Here is a 15107-nt window from a genome sequence, read left to right as displayed (position 1 = left end):
TGTGAAATCTAAAAAAGTTGAACTAATTGAAGTAGAATGGTGGTTATCAGAGGCTGGGGGAGAGGGGAAGATGGGGAAAGGAAAGATGTTGATCAAACAGTACAAAATTTCAGTTAGATAGAAGAAATAAGCTTTAGTGATGTATTGCACAGAGTGGTGACTATAATAAGGAATGCATTATATATTTCACAATTATTAAAAAATAGATTTTAAATGTTTCCACCACACATAAAAAATATAAGTATGTGAGCTGATGGATTTGTTAATTAGCTTGATTTACTCATTCCACAATGTAAATATATATCAAAACATCAAGTTGTACCCCACAAATTGTTATAAAATTGTCAATTAAAAATAAAATTTCAAAAAACAAGGGCTCAAATTAGAAAGGGGAAAAAAAGAAGTCAAGGAGAGACGACTAGTTGGAAAAAAAGAGAGTCGCTTAGCAATAAGGGCAGAAGCATTAGAAAAATAACATAAGAAGAAACAGAAATTAGGAATCCACAATCATTGATTCTACTTTCTATTTCTACTGACTTTCCTTGCTGGTGGCTGCTTTGATTCTATGAGTGTACTTCCCAATAAAAATGGTGCTGTTTTCATTTATGACAAATTAGTAATAAATGTGTTTTTATTTGTCTAATGTATTACTACTATCCCAAGAAACCAACCTTGACTACTCGCGTCCCCTACTCCCAACATTACACAGGCCACCTAGTCTCACTCGATCTCCTAAATATGTATCTCTCTAATCTCTCTCTCTTTTCTATCCCCAGATAACTGCAGAACCCTTGTAATTGGTGTTCCTGTCTTCAGTCTCCTTTCACATCCCCATCTGCTTCCAAGTCATCTATCTTCCATTCAATAATTCATACAACAAATATTTAAGCCCCTACTAATCCTTCTGAAAATGTTAGTCTACTGTACCCAATGCAATTTTCCAACTGAAAAGGGCTGGAAACAATCTAAATGTCCATCAGTAGTAGGCTCATTTTAAGTAAATTGTGGGCCTTCAATAAAATGGAAAATTAAGCAGCCATAGGAAAGAAAAAAGAAGAGGGGGATATAAAAGGATGCTTTTGATATATTGATATGGAAAGATCTCACCATGATGAGCTATAAGAACAAAGCAAGGTGCACAAATGGTAAGTATGATATGCTGTCATTAGCGTGAAAGTAGGTTGAGGGATACAGGTTCACATATTTTTGTATTTACTTATATTTGCAGAACATAGCTCTGAGGAAATATATAAGAAATGCATGCAGTGGTTGTCTGAGGGGAAGGTTACTGGGTAAATGAGAAATTGTTCACTATATACTCTTCTATGTTTTTAAATTTTTAAACCATGTAAATATACTACCTGTTTAAAAAAATAAAATGTCAATCTGACCATACTACTTTCCTACTTAAAATTGTCAGGAATTCCTATCGCCTTTCAGAATAACATATATAAACATCAGAGCTCATCTCTCACACTCTCTCTTGCCCTGTGTTTCACCTGCATTTCCATAAACCACTTTGTCTGTTTGTAAATATTGTCATGGTTCAAGGATCACCTCCTCCAGGAGGCCTTTCCTGTCTGCATATCCCTCTAGCTCATGTGCCCTCACACACAGAGTGTGTGTGTTTGTGTGTGTGTGTGTGTATATATATATATATATACACATACATATATATATATATTTTAAGAGACGGAGTCCCACTCTGTCACCCCACACTGGAGTGCAGAGGCATGATCACAGCTCACAGCACCCTTGATCTCCTGGGCTCAAGCAATTCTCCCACCTCAGCCTCTATGCAGCTGGCACTACAGGCAAACACCAACACACCCAGCTAATTTTTTTTTTAGTAGACACGAGGTCTTGTTATGTTGCCCAGGCTAGTCTCCAACTTCTAAGTTCAAGTGATACTCCTGCCTCCGCCTCCCAAAGTGTTGGGCTTACAGGCATGAGCCACTGCACCCTGCCCAAAGTATCTTAATTCTGTGTTTTCATCTTCCCTAGAACCTAGGCTCTTTGAGGACCAGAAATGAATCTTTTATTTCTATATCCCCAGTGCCTAGCACGGTGCATGGTCCACAGCAGACACAAAAAATCTTTACTAATTGAATGAGGTCATGACTGTAATGAGGAATTTATCATTTGAATTATGCATAATTATAAAAATGCTATTTAATTTATAACAGTTATAGACATGCATAACATGTCAACATCACAATGAAACCTGTCTAACAGATGCAGGTCAAGGACTGAACTAGGTTTGTCCATTATTCTCACTATACTCTAAGTGCTGGGACACAAGATAACCCAGTCCTAAAAGGAGAAATCAACATTTTAAGCAGCTCTACAAAGAAGTAGAAAAATTGAAGACATCAGACAAAAGTTTCAAGAGCAGTCTTAAAATGATTAAGAGGCTCTAATAAGAGATTTCATAAAAGACTTAAAGAAAAAGCTTTCCTGTGGCAAATACTTCCTGTTATGAGAACCGTTGTTCATCCCTCAGCTCAAAGGACCACAGGAAGCTGTGCCCATTGTACCTAATGAACTTTTACAATTATCCAACTTTTCTCATCTTCTTCTCCCTCAAGGTGAGTACCAACAATGCTAATGCAATCATGACTTCCACTGTGGACTTCTGGCCAAGGTTTTTTTTTTTCCTTCTTTCATTAACCATCAGAGATAGCCAGTGCTGAATAAGCCAAGTCTCCATTCTGGAGACTATAGATAAAAATAGCCTGGATCACTCTGAGTGGATCATAATTTCTCATTTATACTAATGAAATAAAGTTTTCTGTCCTACAAATGTCAAATGTCATTCAAGTGAAAACCAGAGAATCAAGTGTCTCACTCTGTAGGATCCGAAACCACATAAAAAGGACCATTTTAGTCAACTCTTCATTGAAGGTCCAAATTCAAACAATCCATATCTCCTCCAATCTGAAGGTGAGATAAACCCTTCCCTGCCACACCACAGCTTCTGCCACTGCCACTCAAGCCAGAAGTATAAGTGAAGTCAAGAATGACTCTATTATTCATTGGAATAACAGAACCATATGTGGGCTACACACTTAGGCCATGTGCAGTGGGCATTGCTATTTTGGTCCATCCAGCACCCAATCCCTCTACTTCTTGTAAAATACTGAAATTCCTTTCCAAAACCATTTCTTAGGCTTTCTAAGTGGCCCAGGGGTACTGGATGACTCTATCCTACTTCCCACCCCTCACCAAGCCTGGCCAACCATAGCATTCTTTTGACCACAGAGATGTAATTAGGGATAGGCCCAAGACCCAATCAAAGTTCATCTTTTTGCTGGAGCTACCAGGAAAGAACTTTTTCTCTTCTAGTTATCTTATCAGTAGGAGAAGCGACATTACCTGACAATGGAGCCAAGAGAAGAGCCAAGAGATAGCCAAAGAGAAAGGCCTTGGAGATGCTGCCTGAGGCCCTGTATCCAGGTGTGTCTGGGGCCATATTTATTCTTGAACTTCCCAACTAGGGGAGCTATAAATGTCCCTTCCAGTTTTTTCCTGCTTAAGCCAGTCTTGTCTTTTTTTCACTTGCTACCGTAAGATTTTTGTCTTGTACACAAAAATAGAATCAGCTCATACATAACTTTTTTGTGTAACTTCTCCTTTTCCTTCTTTCCTCTCCTCAACCCTAATATTAAAAGCTAAAGGCTCTTGTTCTGAGTCCCCTCTAATAAAAAATAAAATAAAATAAAATAAGCTAAAGGCTTATGAGAAAGCTGGGTGAATAAGGGAAGCATGCTCTCTGGATCTGTCCACAAACTCCTGCCTTATCTATCTATACAGGGCTTATTTATCTATACCATTCTGTCACCCTCCTGCCTCTACAGACAGACACTAATCATAGATGAAATGACATTCAAAGTTTCTTGCAGTTCTGAGCTATATGATTCCTTTAAGCCTCAGTTGCCTCATCTGCAAAGTGGGAGACGATCTCTCTCACAGGAATCTTAGGAGGATGAATACAGCAAAAGAATACTTTACAAATGTTTCTTGAAAAAGTATGTGACCTTCTCTATTCCCAAGGCAGTTTCTCAATATTGTATCCACCAAAAAAGGAAACACGGGTCATTCAAGAAATTATTACAGAATGCCTAAAACGTATAAGGCACGTGGGGGATATAGAGATTAAAACATCTAAGAATGCTTCCAATGTAGAATATCAGACAACTACAAAACTAGCACTACATTAGGGCTGGGCGCAGTGGCTCAGGCCTGTAATCCCAGCACTTTGGGGAGGCAGAGGCAGGTGGATCACGAAGTCAAAAGATCGAGACCATCCTGGCCAACATGGTAAAACCCCGTCTCTACTAAAAATACAAAAATTGGCCAGGCGTGGTGGCGGGTGCCTGTAGTCCCAGCTACTCGGGAGGCTGAGGCAAGAGAATCACTTGAACCCAGGAGGCAGAGGTTGCAATGAGCCGAGATTGCGCCACTGCACTCCAGCCTGGGCGACAAGAGCGAGACTCCGTCTCAAAAACAAAACAAAACAAACAACAAAAAAAAACCCACTAGCACTACATTAAAGAAAATATACAAGTTGTCATCAAACAACAACAAAATAAGCTATGGGAACTGAGAGGATAGAAAAACTACTTCTTTGTAGGAGGTGGAAGGTTTCATGGAAGAGACGGCATTCGATTGTGCCTGGATGCCCAGGGAAGCATTACCAGTCAGAAACCTCCTCAGACAGGAAATCAAGACTGACTTTATCCATATGTACAGACATGCCACCTACAATCTTAGCATCCCATGATCCTAAATGCCTTTCAAATAATTCTTCTAAAAGATAAAAGCAGACTAAAACATTTTGCTTCCTTGTTACAAAATCATAAGCCATGCAGAAAACTGTTAGGATAATTTTCTCAATGAGAATCGTATTTTTATAACCAGAGGGAATACACATCAAATTTTTAAATGTCTATATTGTTTCCCAGACAATTCTAATTGCCATAACTTTCCAGTGAAACTGAAAATTTCTCGAGGGCAAAGCCAAGTGTTATTTCTCTGTGTCCCTCACCTTGCCACACACACTCATTGTATGAATATACAAAAACAAAAATAGATTCATCTAAAAAGTGTTACATTAAAAAGTGTGAACATGTCACTCCCAGATCTTAAATCACTTATGTTTCCCAGCACACACCACGCATTTCCACAATGTGCCATGTGTTGATACTATTCTCCTTCTTGGAATGTCCTTGAATCTGGAATTCCATTCCCAGCTCCTAAAAATATTTCCTCCAAGGCCTAGCTCAAATGTGACGCTTTTTTTTGAGGCACTACTTGACTTGTCCATGAAGGATGAATTCTTTCTTCCTCTCCAGGTACTCTGGACATATTCCTCCTATAGTATTCTCACTATAGAAAAATGATGCTTATGTGTGTGTCTGTGTGTGTGTGTGTGTGTATGAGAGACAGACAGAGAGAGAGAAACACCTACCAGAGTGTAAATGCCATGCGGGTAGTGTATGGGTCTTTTTCTGTGCCCAGCACATAGGATGAATCTTATATAACAAGTGTTACATAGTAATGTGCCAAATAAACATTTGTTTAATTAAACCAAATAAACAGAAAACAAAGAGGGAAAAAAAGGCAGAACCACTACTATGATCATTTACTTCTCCTGAAATATTGGAGTTCCTGAATTTAGAATAAATGGCAAAGTGTCAGAATTAGACAAAAGTCATGTGCACGTGAACTAAAACATTTGAAACCAAGGAAAATAGAGAGATTAAGAACAGCCTCCTATGACGTCATTGTCTTGATAACAAGACTACTTCAAGTTCAGTCATTAAGTTGAGCCCTTGAAGGCTCGAAGGTATATTCTCATCAACCACTAATTTGTTAATAAATTGAGATGCCCCTAAGCATTGTAGAAAGCAGACTATAAGAACTGGCCAAAGATGGCCCATATAGCATCCAGTCAAGACACAAAACCACTCTATAGGGATGAAAAATGTACATCTTGTAAATGTAATCCAAAAGATTCTAACATCCACATCCCATTCTGGAACCCACAGGAAAACAGAATGTTTAAAAATGAAAAGTGTTCAGTGCTTGCCAGAGAAATCTAGATAAAATTTTGAGACAGACCAATGTATAGATGCAAATGAGATGGCTGCCCTATTAAAAAATAGATAAACAGATGTAAGGATTTCTCCTTAGAAAGAGGGAGAGATTGGCCTGGTGCGGTGGCTCACGTCTGTAATCCCAGCATGCTGGGAGGCCAAGGCAAGCGGATCACAAGGTCAGGAGATTGAGACCATCCGGGCCAACATGGTGAAACCCCATCTCTATTAAAAATTCAAAACTTAGCTGGGTATGGTGGCGTGTGCCTGTAATCCCAACTACTTGGGAGGCTGAGGCAGGAAGGAGAATCGTTTGAACCCAGGAGGTGGAGACTGCAGTGAGCGGAGATCGTGCCACTGCACTCTAGCCTGGTGACAGAGCGAGATTCCGTCTAAAAAAAAAAAAAAGAAAAAAAAGAAAAGAAAAAAGAAAGAGAGAGAGATTATCAATTACCAGGCAAGTTGGAGAGGAATTAATATCAAGTATGGCCAATACACACTAAAACAGTAATCAGGAGTCTTCAACACACAAAAGATAAACAATACTGCAGGGCACGCTCTAAGGGGTAACAGGAAAAAAATCAAAGGCCAAAAATTATACAGGATGGAAAAACAATGAGAAGCCCAGGTATCAACCTCCTACACTCTACACCTGAGAGACTAAAACATGGTCCTGACCCCACCACCTTCACAGTCCAACTGGGGAGAGACATCAGCAGAAAAACATCTTTAATAATTGTTATGTCAGAGTAAACACATAATACTGAGGCAGGATACGGAAATACTGAAGGGGAGAGAAAGAGAGGAGGTCAGGTAAAACCTGCTGTGGATGTTACCTCTCACCTAAGTCCTAAATATTGGTCAGGATTAACCAAAAGGAAAGAAAAATGGAATGGGAAAAGGATAGTGTCTGCTAAGTAAACAAGAAGGAGCACTAGTTTAAGAGTCAGAAGACCTGACTTCTAGTCCCATAAGTTGTTTCGACAACACATCATATGCAAAATACCAGACAGACAGAATGAAGTAACAGGTATTTCTTTCTTTTTTTTTTTTTTCGAGACGGAGTCTTGCTCTGTCACCCAGGCTGGAGTGCAGTGGCACGATCTCGGCTCACTGCAACCTCCGCCTCCTGGGTTCCAGCAATTATCCTGCCTCAGCCTCCCGAGTAGCTGGGATTACAGGCGCCCGCCACCACGCCCGGCTAATTTTTGTATTTTTAGTAGAGACGGAGTTTCAGCATGTTGGCCAGGCTGGTCTCGAACTCCTGACCTCGTGATCTGCTCGCTTCGGCCTCCCAAAGTGCTGGGATTACAGGGATGTGAGCCACTGTGCCCGGCCAGTAAGTTATTTATATATCCCGGCACCTAACACACACAGGCGCTAAGCAAGACAGATAAATAATAGTAATAAAACAACTACAGTTTGCTTAGTCCTTCCTAAGTGCTAAAGTGCTAAGAATAGCAGGATAAACAATACAAGCCCTTGTCCTCAGAGTGTACTCGAGGAGACTACAGATAAGTATACAACCCTGTTGAAGATACTGAGACCCAGGATCCTAATTTATTCCGTTAATAAGAGAGGAAATGGTGATTTAAACCATAATTTGATTGCCTTAAAATTATGAGATCCTCATTAAGAGAACAGGTTGGAGGGAGGAAGAAATAGGGGGTAAAGAAGTAACAATAACCCTCAAACCAAACTCCCTAATGGTCAATTAAATGGAGTCTTCCGGTGAGGCACGGAGAAGGAACTCCTCATACGGGATCAGCAGGTGCTCGATTTGGGGTGTGGTTATAACCTTTACTTCCCTTCCTACTAGTGCCTTGCTTTGCCTACTCCAACCCCGTCCAGGAACCGAGCAGCCCCCACCCGCCTCGGAGGAATCGATGGAGCACCTTTGAGTGCGCGAGTTGCCGCTCTCCGGGTACAGGGCCCGGAGCGTTAGCCTCCCGCGAGTATCGGTGAGCGGCTGCCGAACTGCCATGGGCGCCAGGCCGCTGGGGCGTGCCGCAGCCGCAAGAACCGGCAAGGGACCCCGCGCCCGCACCGGTCCCGGCCTCCTCGCTCCCTGCCGCTCCACACAGCAGCGAGAGCAGCAGCAGCAAGAGGACGAGACCCAGCTCAGAGCAGCGTCCACAAACCATCCCTAGTGCGGGCGCAGCCATGTTGTCCCGCGGGCCATGTGACCCGGTTGGTCACGTGGCTGAGCCCTCCTTAAAGGGGCAGAATTTTGAGCTGACTGACGAAGTGGCCAGGAGACTTGCTCTTCACCTTTCTTCAGGTACTTCTTTGGCGCTCCTGCTTGCCTGTGCTGACGTCAAAACGCAGCAAAACACAAAACTCCACAAAACTCAAGGCCTTCCACAGACCGTGCACCCCTTTAGGATTTCTTGGTTGAAAAATGACAATCAAATTTGTTGGGCATTTGCTAAGTGCCAGAGTACTATGCTAAGCACTTCACTTTTTAAAATCTCATTTAATCCTCACAAAGACCCAGTAATGGCGCGCTTGTAGTCCCAGCTACTCGGGAGGCCAAGACAGGAGATCGTTTGAACCTGGGAGGCAGAGGTTTCAGTGAGCCGAGATCCCGCCACTGCACTCCAGCCTGCGCGACAGAGCAAGACTCCGTCTCAAAAAAAAAGAGAAATACAATACGGAATCAGAATTCGTGGGGACTGGACACAGCAATCCAGCGTTTCACAAGCTCTCCAGATGATTCTAATACACACAAGTTTAAGAACCACTGTTCTACAGTTTCGTAATCGAACAAAATGCAAAACCAAAACAAAAAGAAGATGAAGGAAAAACTTACAGATTAAAAAATAACATAGCAGGCCGGGCGCGGTGGCTCAAGCCTGTAATCCCAGCACTTTGGGAGGCCGAGGCGGGTGGATCGCGAGGTCAGGAGATCAAGACCATCCTGGCTAACACGGTGAAACCCCATCTCTACTAAAAAATACAAAAAATTAGTCCGGCGTGGTGGCAGGCGCCTGTAGTCCCAGCTACTCGGGAGGCTGAGGCAGGAGAATGGCGTGAATCCGGGAGGTGGAGCTTGCAGTGAGCCGAAGTGGCGCCACCGCACTCCAGCCTAGGGACAGAGCAAGACTCCATCTCAAAAAAAAAAAAAAAAAAAAAACCATAGCAGCCAACTGCAATATATGAACCTTATCTAAATACTAATATATGAACTTTATCTAAATACTAATTCAAACCTACTGAGTTCAAAATTTTTGAGATAATCAGGGAAATTTAACAACTAAGTCAAATTATGATATTTGATAAAATTAAGGAATTGCTGTAAATTTTGTTTTTAGGCTTTTAGGAGTAATTATATATATGGATAAAAATATAGGCAGTCAAAGATTTGCTTCCCAAAAAATGGGTAATCAGGGTCTGGCTAAAGATGAAGCATGATTGGCCATGAGTCGATAACTGTCATAGCTGGTTGATGGGCATCCGGGTGTTTATTGCACTATTCTAATGTAGTATCTGTTTGAATTTTTTTTAGCATAAAGAAAAGACCAGCCAGGCACCTTGTCTCAAGCCTGTAATCCCAGCACTTTAGGAGGCCGAGGCAGGAGAATCAATAGGGGCCAGGAGCTTGAGACCAGCCTGGGCAACACAGCAAGACCTTGTCTCTACAAAAAATTAAGAAAATTAGCTGGCCATGGTGACGCACTCCTGTGGTCCTGGCTACTTCAGAGGCTGAGGCAAGAGGATCATTTGAGCCTGGTAGGCAGAGGCTGCAGTGAGCCGTGATTGTGCCACTGCACTCCAGCCTGGGTGACAAAGTGAGACCCTGTCTCAAAAAAAAAAAAAGGCCTTTTCTCCTTGTTGACTATTTTACAGTTTGCCAAGGCCTTTCACACATTTTCTCATTTGAGATTACAACCACTTGGCAAGAAATGTATTATTACTATACTCATTTCAAAATTGATGAAGCTAAAAGGTCAATGCCTTAACCAAGGTTGTATGTATTTACTGTGCATAATATATTGTCAAAGTCTAGGTCAATGGTAATCTTTGTTCGCCTCCTTCAAATGTCAGTCTCAGCACATGCTGTGTCAGCTGTGCTTCAGAGACCTGAACTTCTTTGATTCATGGTCCAGCTACACCATTAGGCTACAACCTCCATGAAGGTAAGGCTCCTGCCTATTTGTTTGCCACTGTATCAGCAAAATCAGGCCAAGCCTGGCACGTGATCACTCAATGTGAACATTTATTAAATTATGGATAAGTGAATGAACGAATGAAGTAACTATTAGCTCTTTCTCTTAAGGGGAAGCAAATTGTGGAGAAAATAATATAGGTCTTAGACTCAGAAAGAGCTGTGGTTAAAGCTGGCCACTTTACATGAAGTATGACCTAGGCAAATTATTTCACTTTTCTGAGCCTCTATTTCTTCGTGTGTGAAATGGGAATAATAATTCCTTTTTCTTATAGATTTTATGGGGATTAAATAACACAAAGTATATAAAAGGCATAGCCTGGTACCTGACATTTAACATATCTCAACAATAACTTTGCTATTACTAATCATTATCAAAGATGGAACTTTGTTGGTTCTCCAGGACGATCATTCTTTTGTCTCAGTCTAACTTTGTAGTCACGAATCAGTGAGTATGAGATTGATGAGAGATTTCTCATCAATATTTTCCACTCTAATATTTTCCTCCTCTCAATGAGGAGGCTTGTTCTAAAAATTAAGAGTTAGAAAGTCCAACTCAGCCATCAGCTCTGTACAAATTAGTGTAATTATATAAAATATCTCTCACCCTCCATCCCTCGTTTGAGCTCCTTCTGCATTTTGTAGCCTTCCTTGCTCCTTCTATCTCATGAAGCTGGATGAAAGACCCCAGTCCTGAAAGCACCTTGTCTGCTCACTGAACATCAAAGACGTCAGCATGGCTACAGTGGAGTGAGCAAGGGGGAGAGAAAAAAGGAAAGGAGATCAGAAAGGTAATATTGGGCCAGGTTATGGATGTTCTGGTAAGCTTTTACTGTGAAAGTTGGTGCCACTGCAGTTTCGAGAAGACACCTGACACTCTTCCTGCTGAGCAGCATCAATTTTCCTTCCAGGTTAGAGGCTTCTCTTGCTTTCTGGGGAAAGCACAGAGAATGCAAAGTGCCCTGATGGTAGCCATGGCTTGTAGTTCAATGGGACCCTTGTTGTGTCCACAGAAAGAGAGCATCCCTTTGGGGATCAGGACCTCCAGCTCTGCAGAGCTCAGAGTTGCAGGGATGGGAGAACAAAATCCCAGTGGGTTAGTAGGAGTAATAGTAAGTGGGGCTACTTCTACTTCCACCCCTTGGTGGAACCTATATATTCTTCCTACGTGGGGACAAGTCTGACATCTCTAATTGAGTATGTATACTGCATCCTTATGGATGGCCCCATCTTTGCAGGAAATTGCATCCAAGCTGGCGTTTCAGCTGTGCTTTCAGTAAGCCATTTTCACCCTTTATGAGGCCAGCTGCTTTGGGTTGGTATTGTAAGGGATAAAACCATTGGATTCTGTGATCATGGCCTACCCCTGCACCTCCTTCACTGTGAAGTGGGTCCCCGGTCAGATGCTATGTGGTGTAGGAATATAGGCCTATGCATAAGGCATTCTGAAAGCCCTCAGACAGTGATGCTGCCTGAGGCTCTTGGAGCAGGAAAGGCACAAGTCAAAATGTTATCTACTTCTCACGTGAAGGACACTTGGCTCCACTTTTTGGGTTTGATGAATAATTTTGTTATGAACACTCATGTACAAGTTTTTGTTTGCACATGTTTTCATTTGTCTTCATATATACTAGAAGTGAGATTGCTGGGTCATATGGAAATTCTAACCTTTTGGGTTTGGGTTTAAAAAAAAAAAAAAAACAGGATCTTGCCCCACTACCCAGGCTGGAGTACAGTAGCATGATCACAGCTCACTGCAGCCTCAGCCTCCTGGGCTTGAGAAATCCTCCTACCTCAGCCTCCAGGATCACGGCTGCTACCATGCCCAGGTCATTTTATTACTTTTTTGTAAAGATGAAGTCTCACTATGTTGCCCAGGCTGGTACCCAACTCCTGGCCTCAAGTGATCCTTCTGACTTGGCCTCCCAAAGTGCTGGGATTATAGGTGTGAGCCACCACTCCTGGTCTTGTTTAACCTTCTGAGGAATTGCCAGACTTTTCCAAAGTGGCTGCACCATTTTACATTCCCACTAACAATGTATGAGGCATCCAATTTCTCCATGACGTAGTTAATTCTTCCACCTCGTTCAGAGTAAAATCTCTTTCTCCTTTATCAGGCCCAACCTACCCTCAGCCAGGTTATACTGAAACTTGACCCTGGTTATAACCTGGCAGCCACAAGAGGATGTGGAGACACTTTCTCCGGGGTGGGAGGCTGTTGTTTTTAAGCAGAAAAAAAAAAAAAAAAAAGCTCTGGTATATGCAGTATTTTCCACATGTGGAAACTACTGGTTCTCAGTAGGGAGGACACCTCTGCAAGCTCCCTCTGGGGTCCCAAAGGAGTCTGCAGAGCCACATTTCACAGGGCCATCCACCTAGATGTCCCTGCCCCACTTTTCAGGTTCCAGGCCCCATGTTTTTCCAACCAGATTCCTGAATTTAGCATAGGAGACCTACTTTGGCTGAGCATCCAAACATCTGTGGTGGAGCTCTGGGTTCTGCCACTCAGCTGGGTCTGCTCTTGCACAGCAGGAGAAGACTTCTTTGCAAACTACTAGAGAGGCCCTCTGGCTCTCACACTTGGTTCTCAGCTATATATTAACTGCTCTCAGTTTCTAATTATCCCTTGTAGAGAGGGTCAGTGCAGCTTGGTAATAACCAGCCAATTCCATTATCCTTGCATTCATTGTTCCTCTACACTTTTCAAACTCCTGAGTCAGCGTGCTGGCACAGGCATTCCTTTTCACCTGGACATTTTCCCAGGTCACTGCCAGTAAGATTTTTAGCAGTTGGGCCTTGTGCCCAAAAATAATCATACCCCACTCAAGATGAGATCCTTATCACCAGGCAGGCAGTGGGTGACCCAGTCCCCAAACTCCACTTTACCACCTGCTTTCTCAGACCACTCACACTACCAATTGTGTCAGTGTGGTTCCTCTTAAAAAGAGATACCAAGATGTCATTAAAAATGCAAGAGAAAGCCAGGCATGGTGGTGCACCTGTAGTTGCACTTGAGCCCAGGAGTTCAAAGCCAACCTGGGTAACAGCGAGATCTCACTTCTAAAAAGAAAAAGAAAAGAAAAAAAAAACATTAAAAAGGAAAAAAAAGAGAGAGAGACAAAAGAGAAAAAGAGAAAAAAGGAAAAGAAAAAGAAAAAAGAATAAAAAAAAGAAAAAGAAATGCAAGAAATCCTATGGGGTGGGGGGGAGGGTCGCACCTGTGAAACCCCAAGGAGAGAGGGAATAGGAAGGAATCAGAAGGGAAAGCCTCCAAACTGAATACAAGTCCTACCTGTGGAAGGAGGGAGGCAGGAAAGAACATGGAGGAGGAAAAGCCTCTGAGTCTGGTACTGCACTGAGAAAGTCTAGTCCAGGTCAACCAGAAGTCCAGAGCAAAGGCTGCTTATTAGAGGAATTATGCATTGAGCCAAAATGGTGAACGCTATTCTTCCCATCAGGTTCAATCCTTTGTTGGAGCTGCCCAGGAAGAGCGTGGCCTCAGTTGAAACACTGGCCAATCCCACAAGAGCTCTGCTGTGGGCTCTCCATTGACTGTACACCTTGGGGCAGGTTCTGTCTTGAAGAGCAATCTCAGCACATACTACCGGGCTGCCACACTGTGGCCAAGAAGGTCCTCCATGATCTAGACCCTGCCTTCCTTTCTGATCTCTTCTTCCATCAAATTGTCCTTTGCTCACCATGCTCTGGCCATGGTATCCTTCTTACTGCTCCTGGAACATATCAAGCACAGCCCTACCTCAGGGTCTTTGTACTTGCTGTTCCTTCTACCTGCAATATACTACTTTTTTCAAAGCTGGCTCTTTCTTGTCATGCAGGTCTCAGCACAAACGTTATCTCCTCAGAGGAACCTTGCCTGATTCTCAAATGCAAAATAACCCTTTCCCATTCTGCTCTTTTACCTCTTTTATTGTCTTTATAGCACTTGTCACTACCTGAAATGATTTCTTTTGTTCCTCTGTCTCCCCATGGGGGCAGCTATAGCATCTTCAGGATTCAATGCTGTAACCTCAATGGCTAGAACAACATTTGGTATGTATAAGTGCTAAGTAAATATTTACTGAATGAATGAATAGATCATCCAATGGATAAAAACCTTCATGGTCTTGGTCCAAGTAGAAACTTGCTGCCTGACAGTGTTATACTCACATAGAAATTTGAAATGTAGCTTTCCATTTTTACAGCCAGGAGGGCCTGCAAGATGTATATAATAGTACCCAAGGATTGTATGAAGATTCTCATTAATTCATTAGACAAGTGTTTATTGCGTGTCAAATAGTAGCCAAGCACTATTCCAGGCACTGAGAATACATCAGTGAAAAAAAAAAACAGAAAAGAATTCTTGCCCTTGTGAAAATGACATTAAATAACTTAAAACATGTGACATACAACATTGCTTGGTGCATAAGAATAGCTCAAGAGTTTTAGTTATGATTGTTTCTATTATCAACCCATTTAATATCTAAACTGAGCATTTCAAAGTAGTTTTTTTTTTTTTTTTAAAGGACACCTTCCTCTATACTTAGAGAGTAAAAGAGAGAAGTCCAAATAATTAGATGTAGAAAAAAATTTTCCATATGGTTCTTTCTTTAGACTGTCTTCGGAGCCCTTTATTGGTGAAATCATCTGATTGGAAAGCCTATTAATTTAGGCTTTTTAGTTTTACTAGTTTGCACTGTAGTTTGTGCTGTGGAGAAAGTTATGTACAGAGAATGTTTCATTTTGGTTTGTTCATTTCCTCTTTTCTTTTTCTTTTTTTCTTTCTTTTTTTTTTTTGAGGCGGAGTCTCGCTCTGTCACCCAGGCTGGAGTGCAGTGGCGTGA

At 42.0% G+C, this 15107-nt stretch overlaps 1 protein-coding gene and 1 long non-coding RNA gene across 3 annotated transcripts in view; one reads left to right on the top strand and one right to left on the bottom strand.

Moving 5' to 3' along the window:
- Positions 1-9043, bottom strand: part of SUMF1 (sulfatase modifying factor 1) — a 106405-nt gene extending 97362 nt beyond the window's left edge. For both annotated transcript variants that reach the window (XM_002813496.5, XM_002813497.6), the window contains exon 1: positions 7994-9043. In XM_002813496.5, coding sequence (XP_002813542.3) covers positions 7994-8263 — 270 coding nt within the window. In that variant the 5' untranslated portion in view covers positions 8264-9043. The remainder of the gene's footprint in view (positions 1-7993) is intronic.
- Positions 6878-13460, top strand: LOC129058543 (uncharacterized). Its single transcript, XR_008523712.2, has 3 exons — positions 6878-7128; positions 9607-10237; positions 10912-13460. It is a non-coding gene; the product is annotated as an uncharacterized LOC129058543 (long non-coding RNA).
- The last annotated feature ends 1647 nt before the right edge of the window (positions 13461-15107 follow it).

The sequence above is a fragment of the Pongo abelii genome, chromosome 2 (assembly GCF_028885655.2).
Source record: "Pongo abelii isolate AG06213 chromosome 2, NHGRI_mPonAbe1-v2.0_pri, whole genome shotgun sequence".
NCBI lineage: Eukaryota > Metazoa > Chordata > Mammalia > Primates > Hominidae > Pongo > Pongo abelii.
The sequence above is the reverse complement of the archived record's forward strand: the minus strand, read 5'-3'. Positions and strand labels throughout refer to the sequence as shown.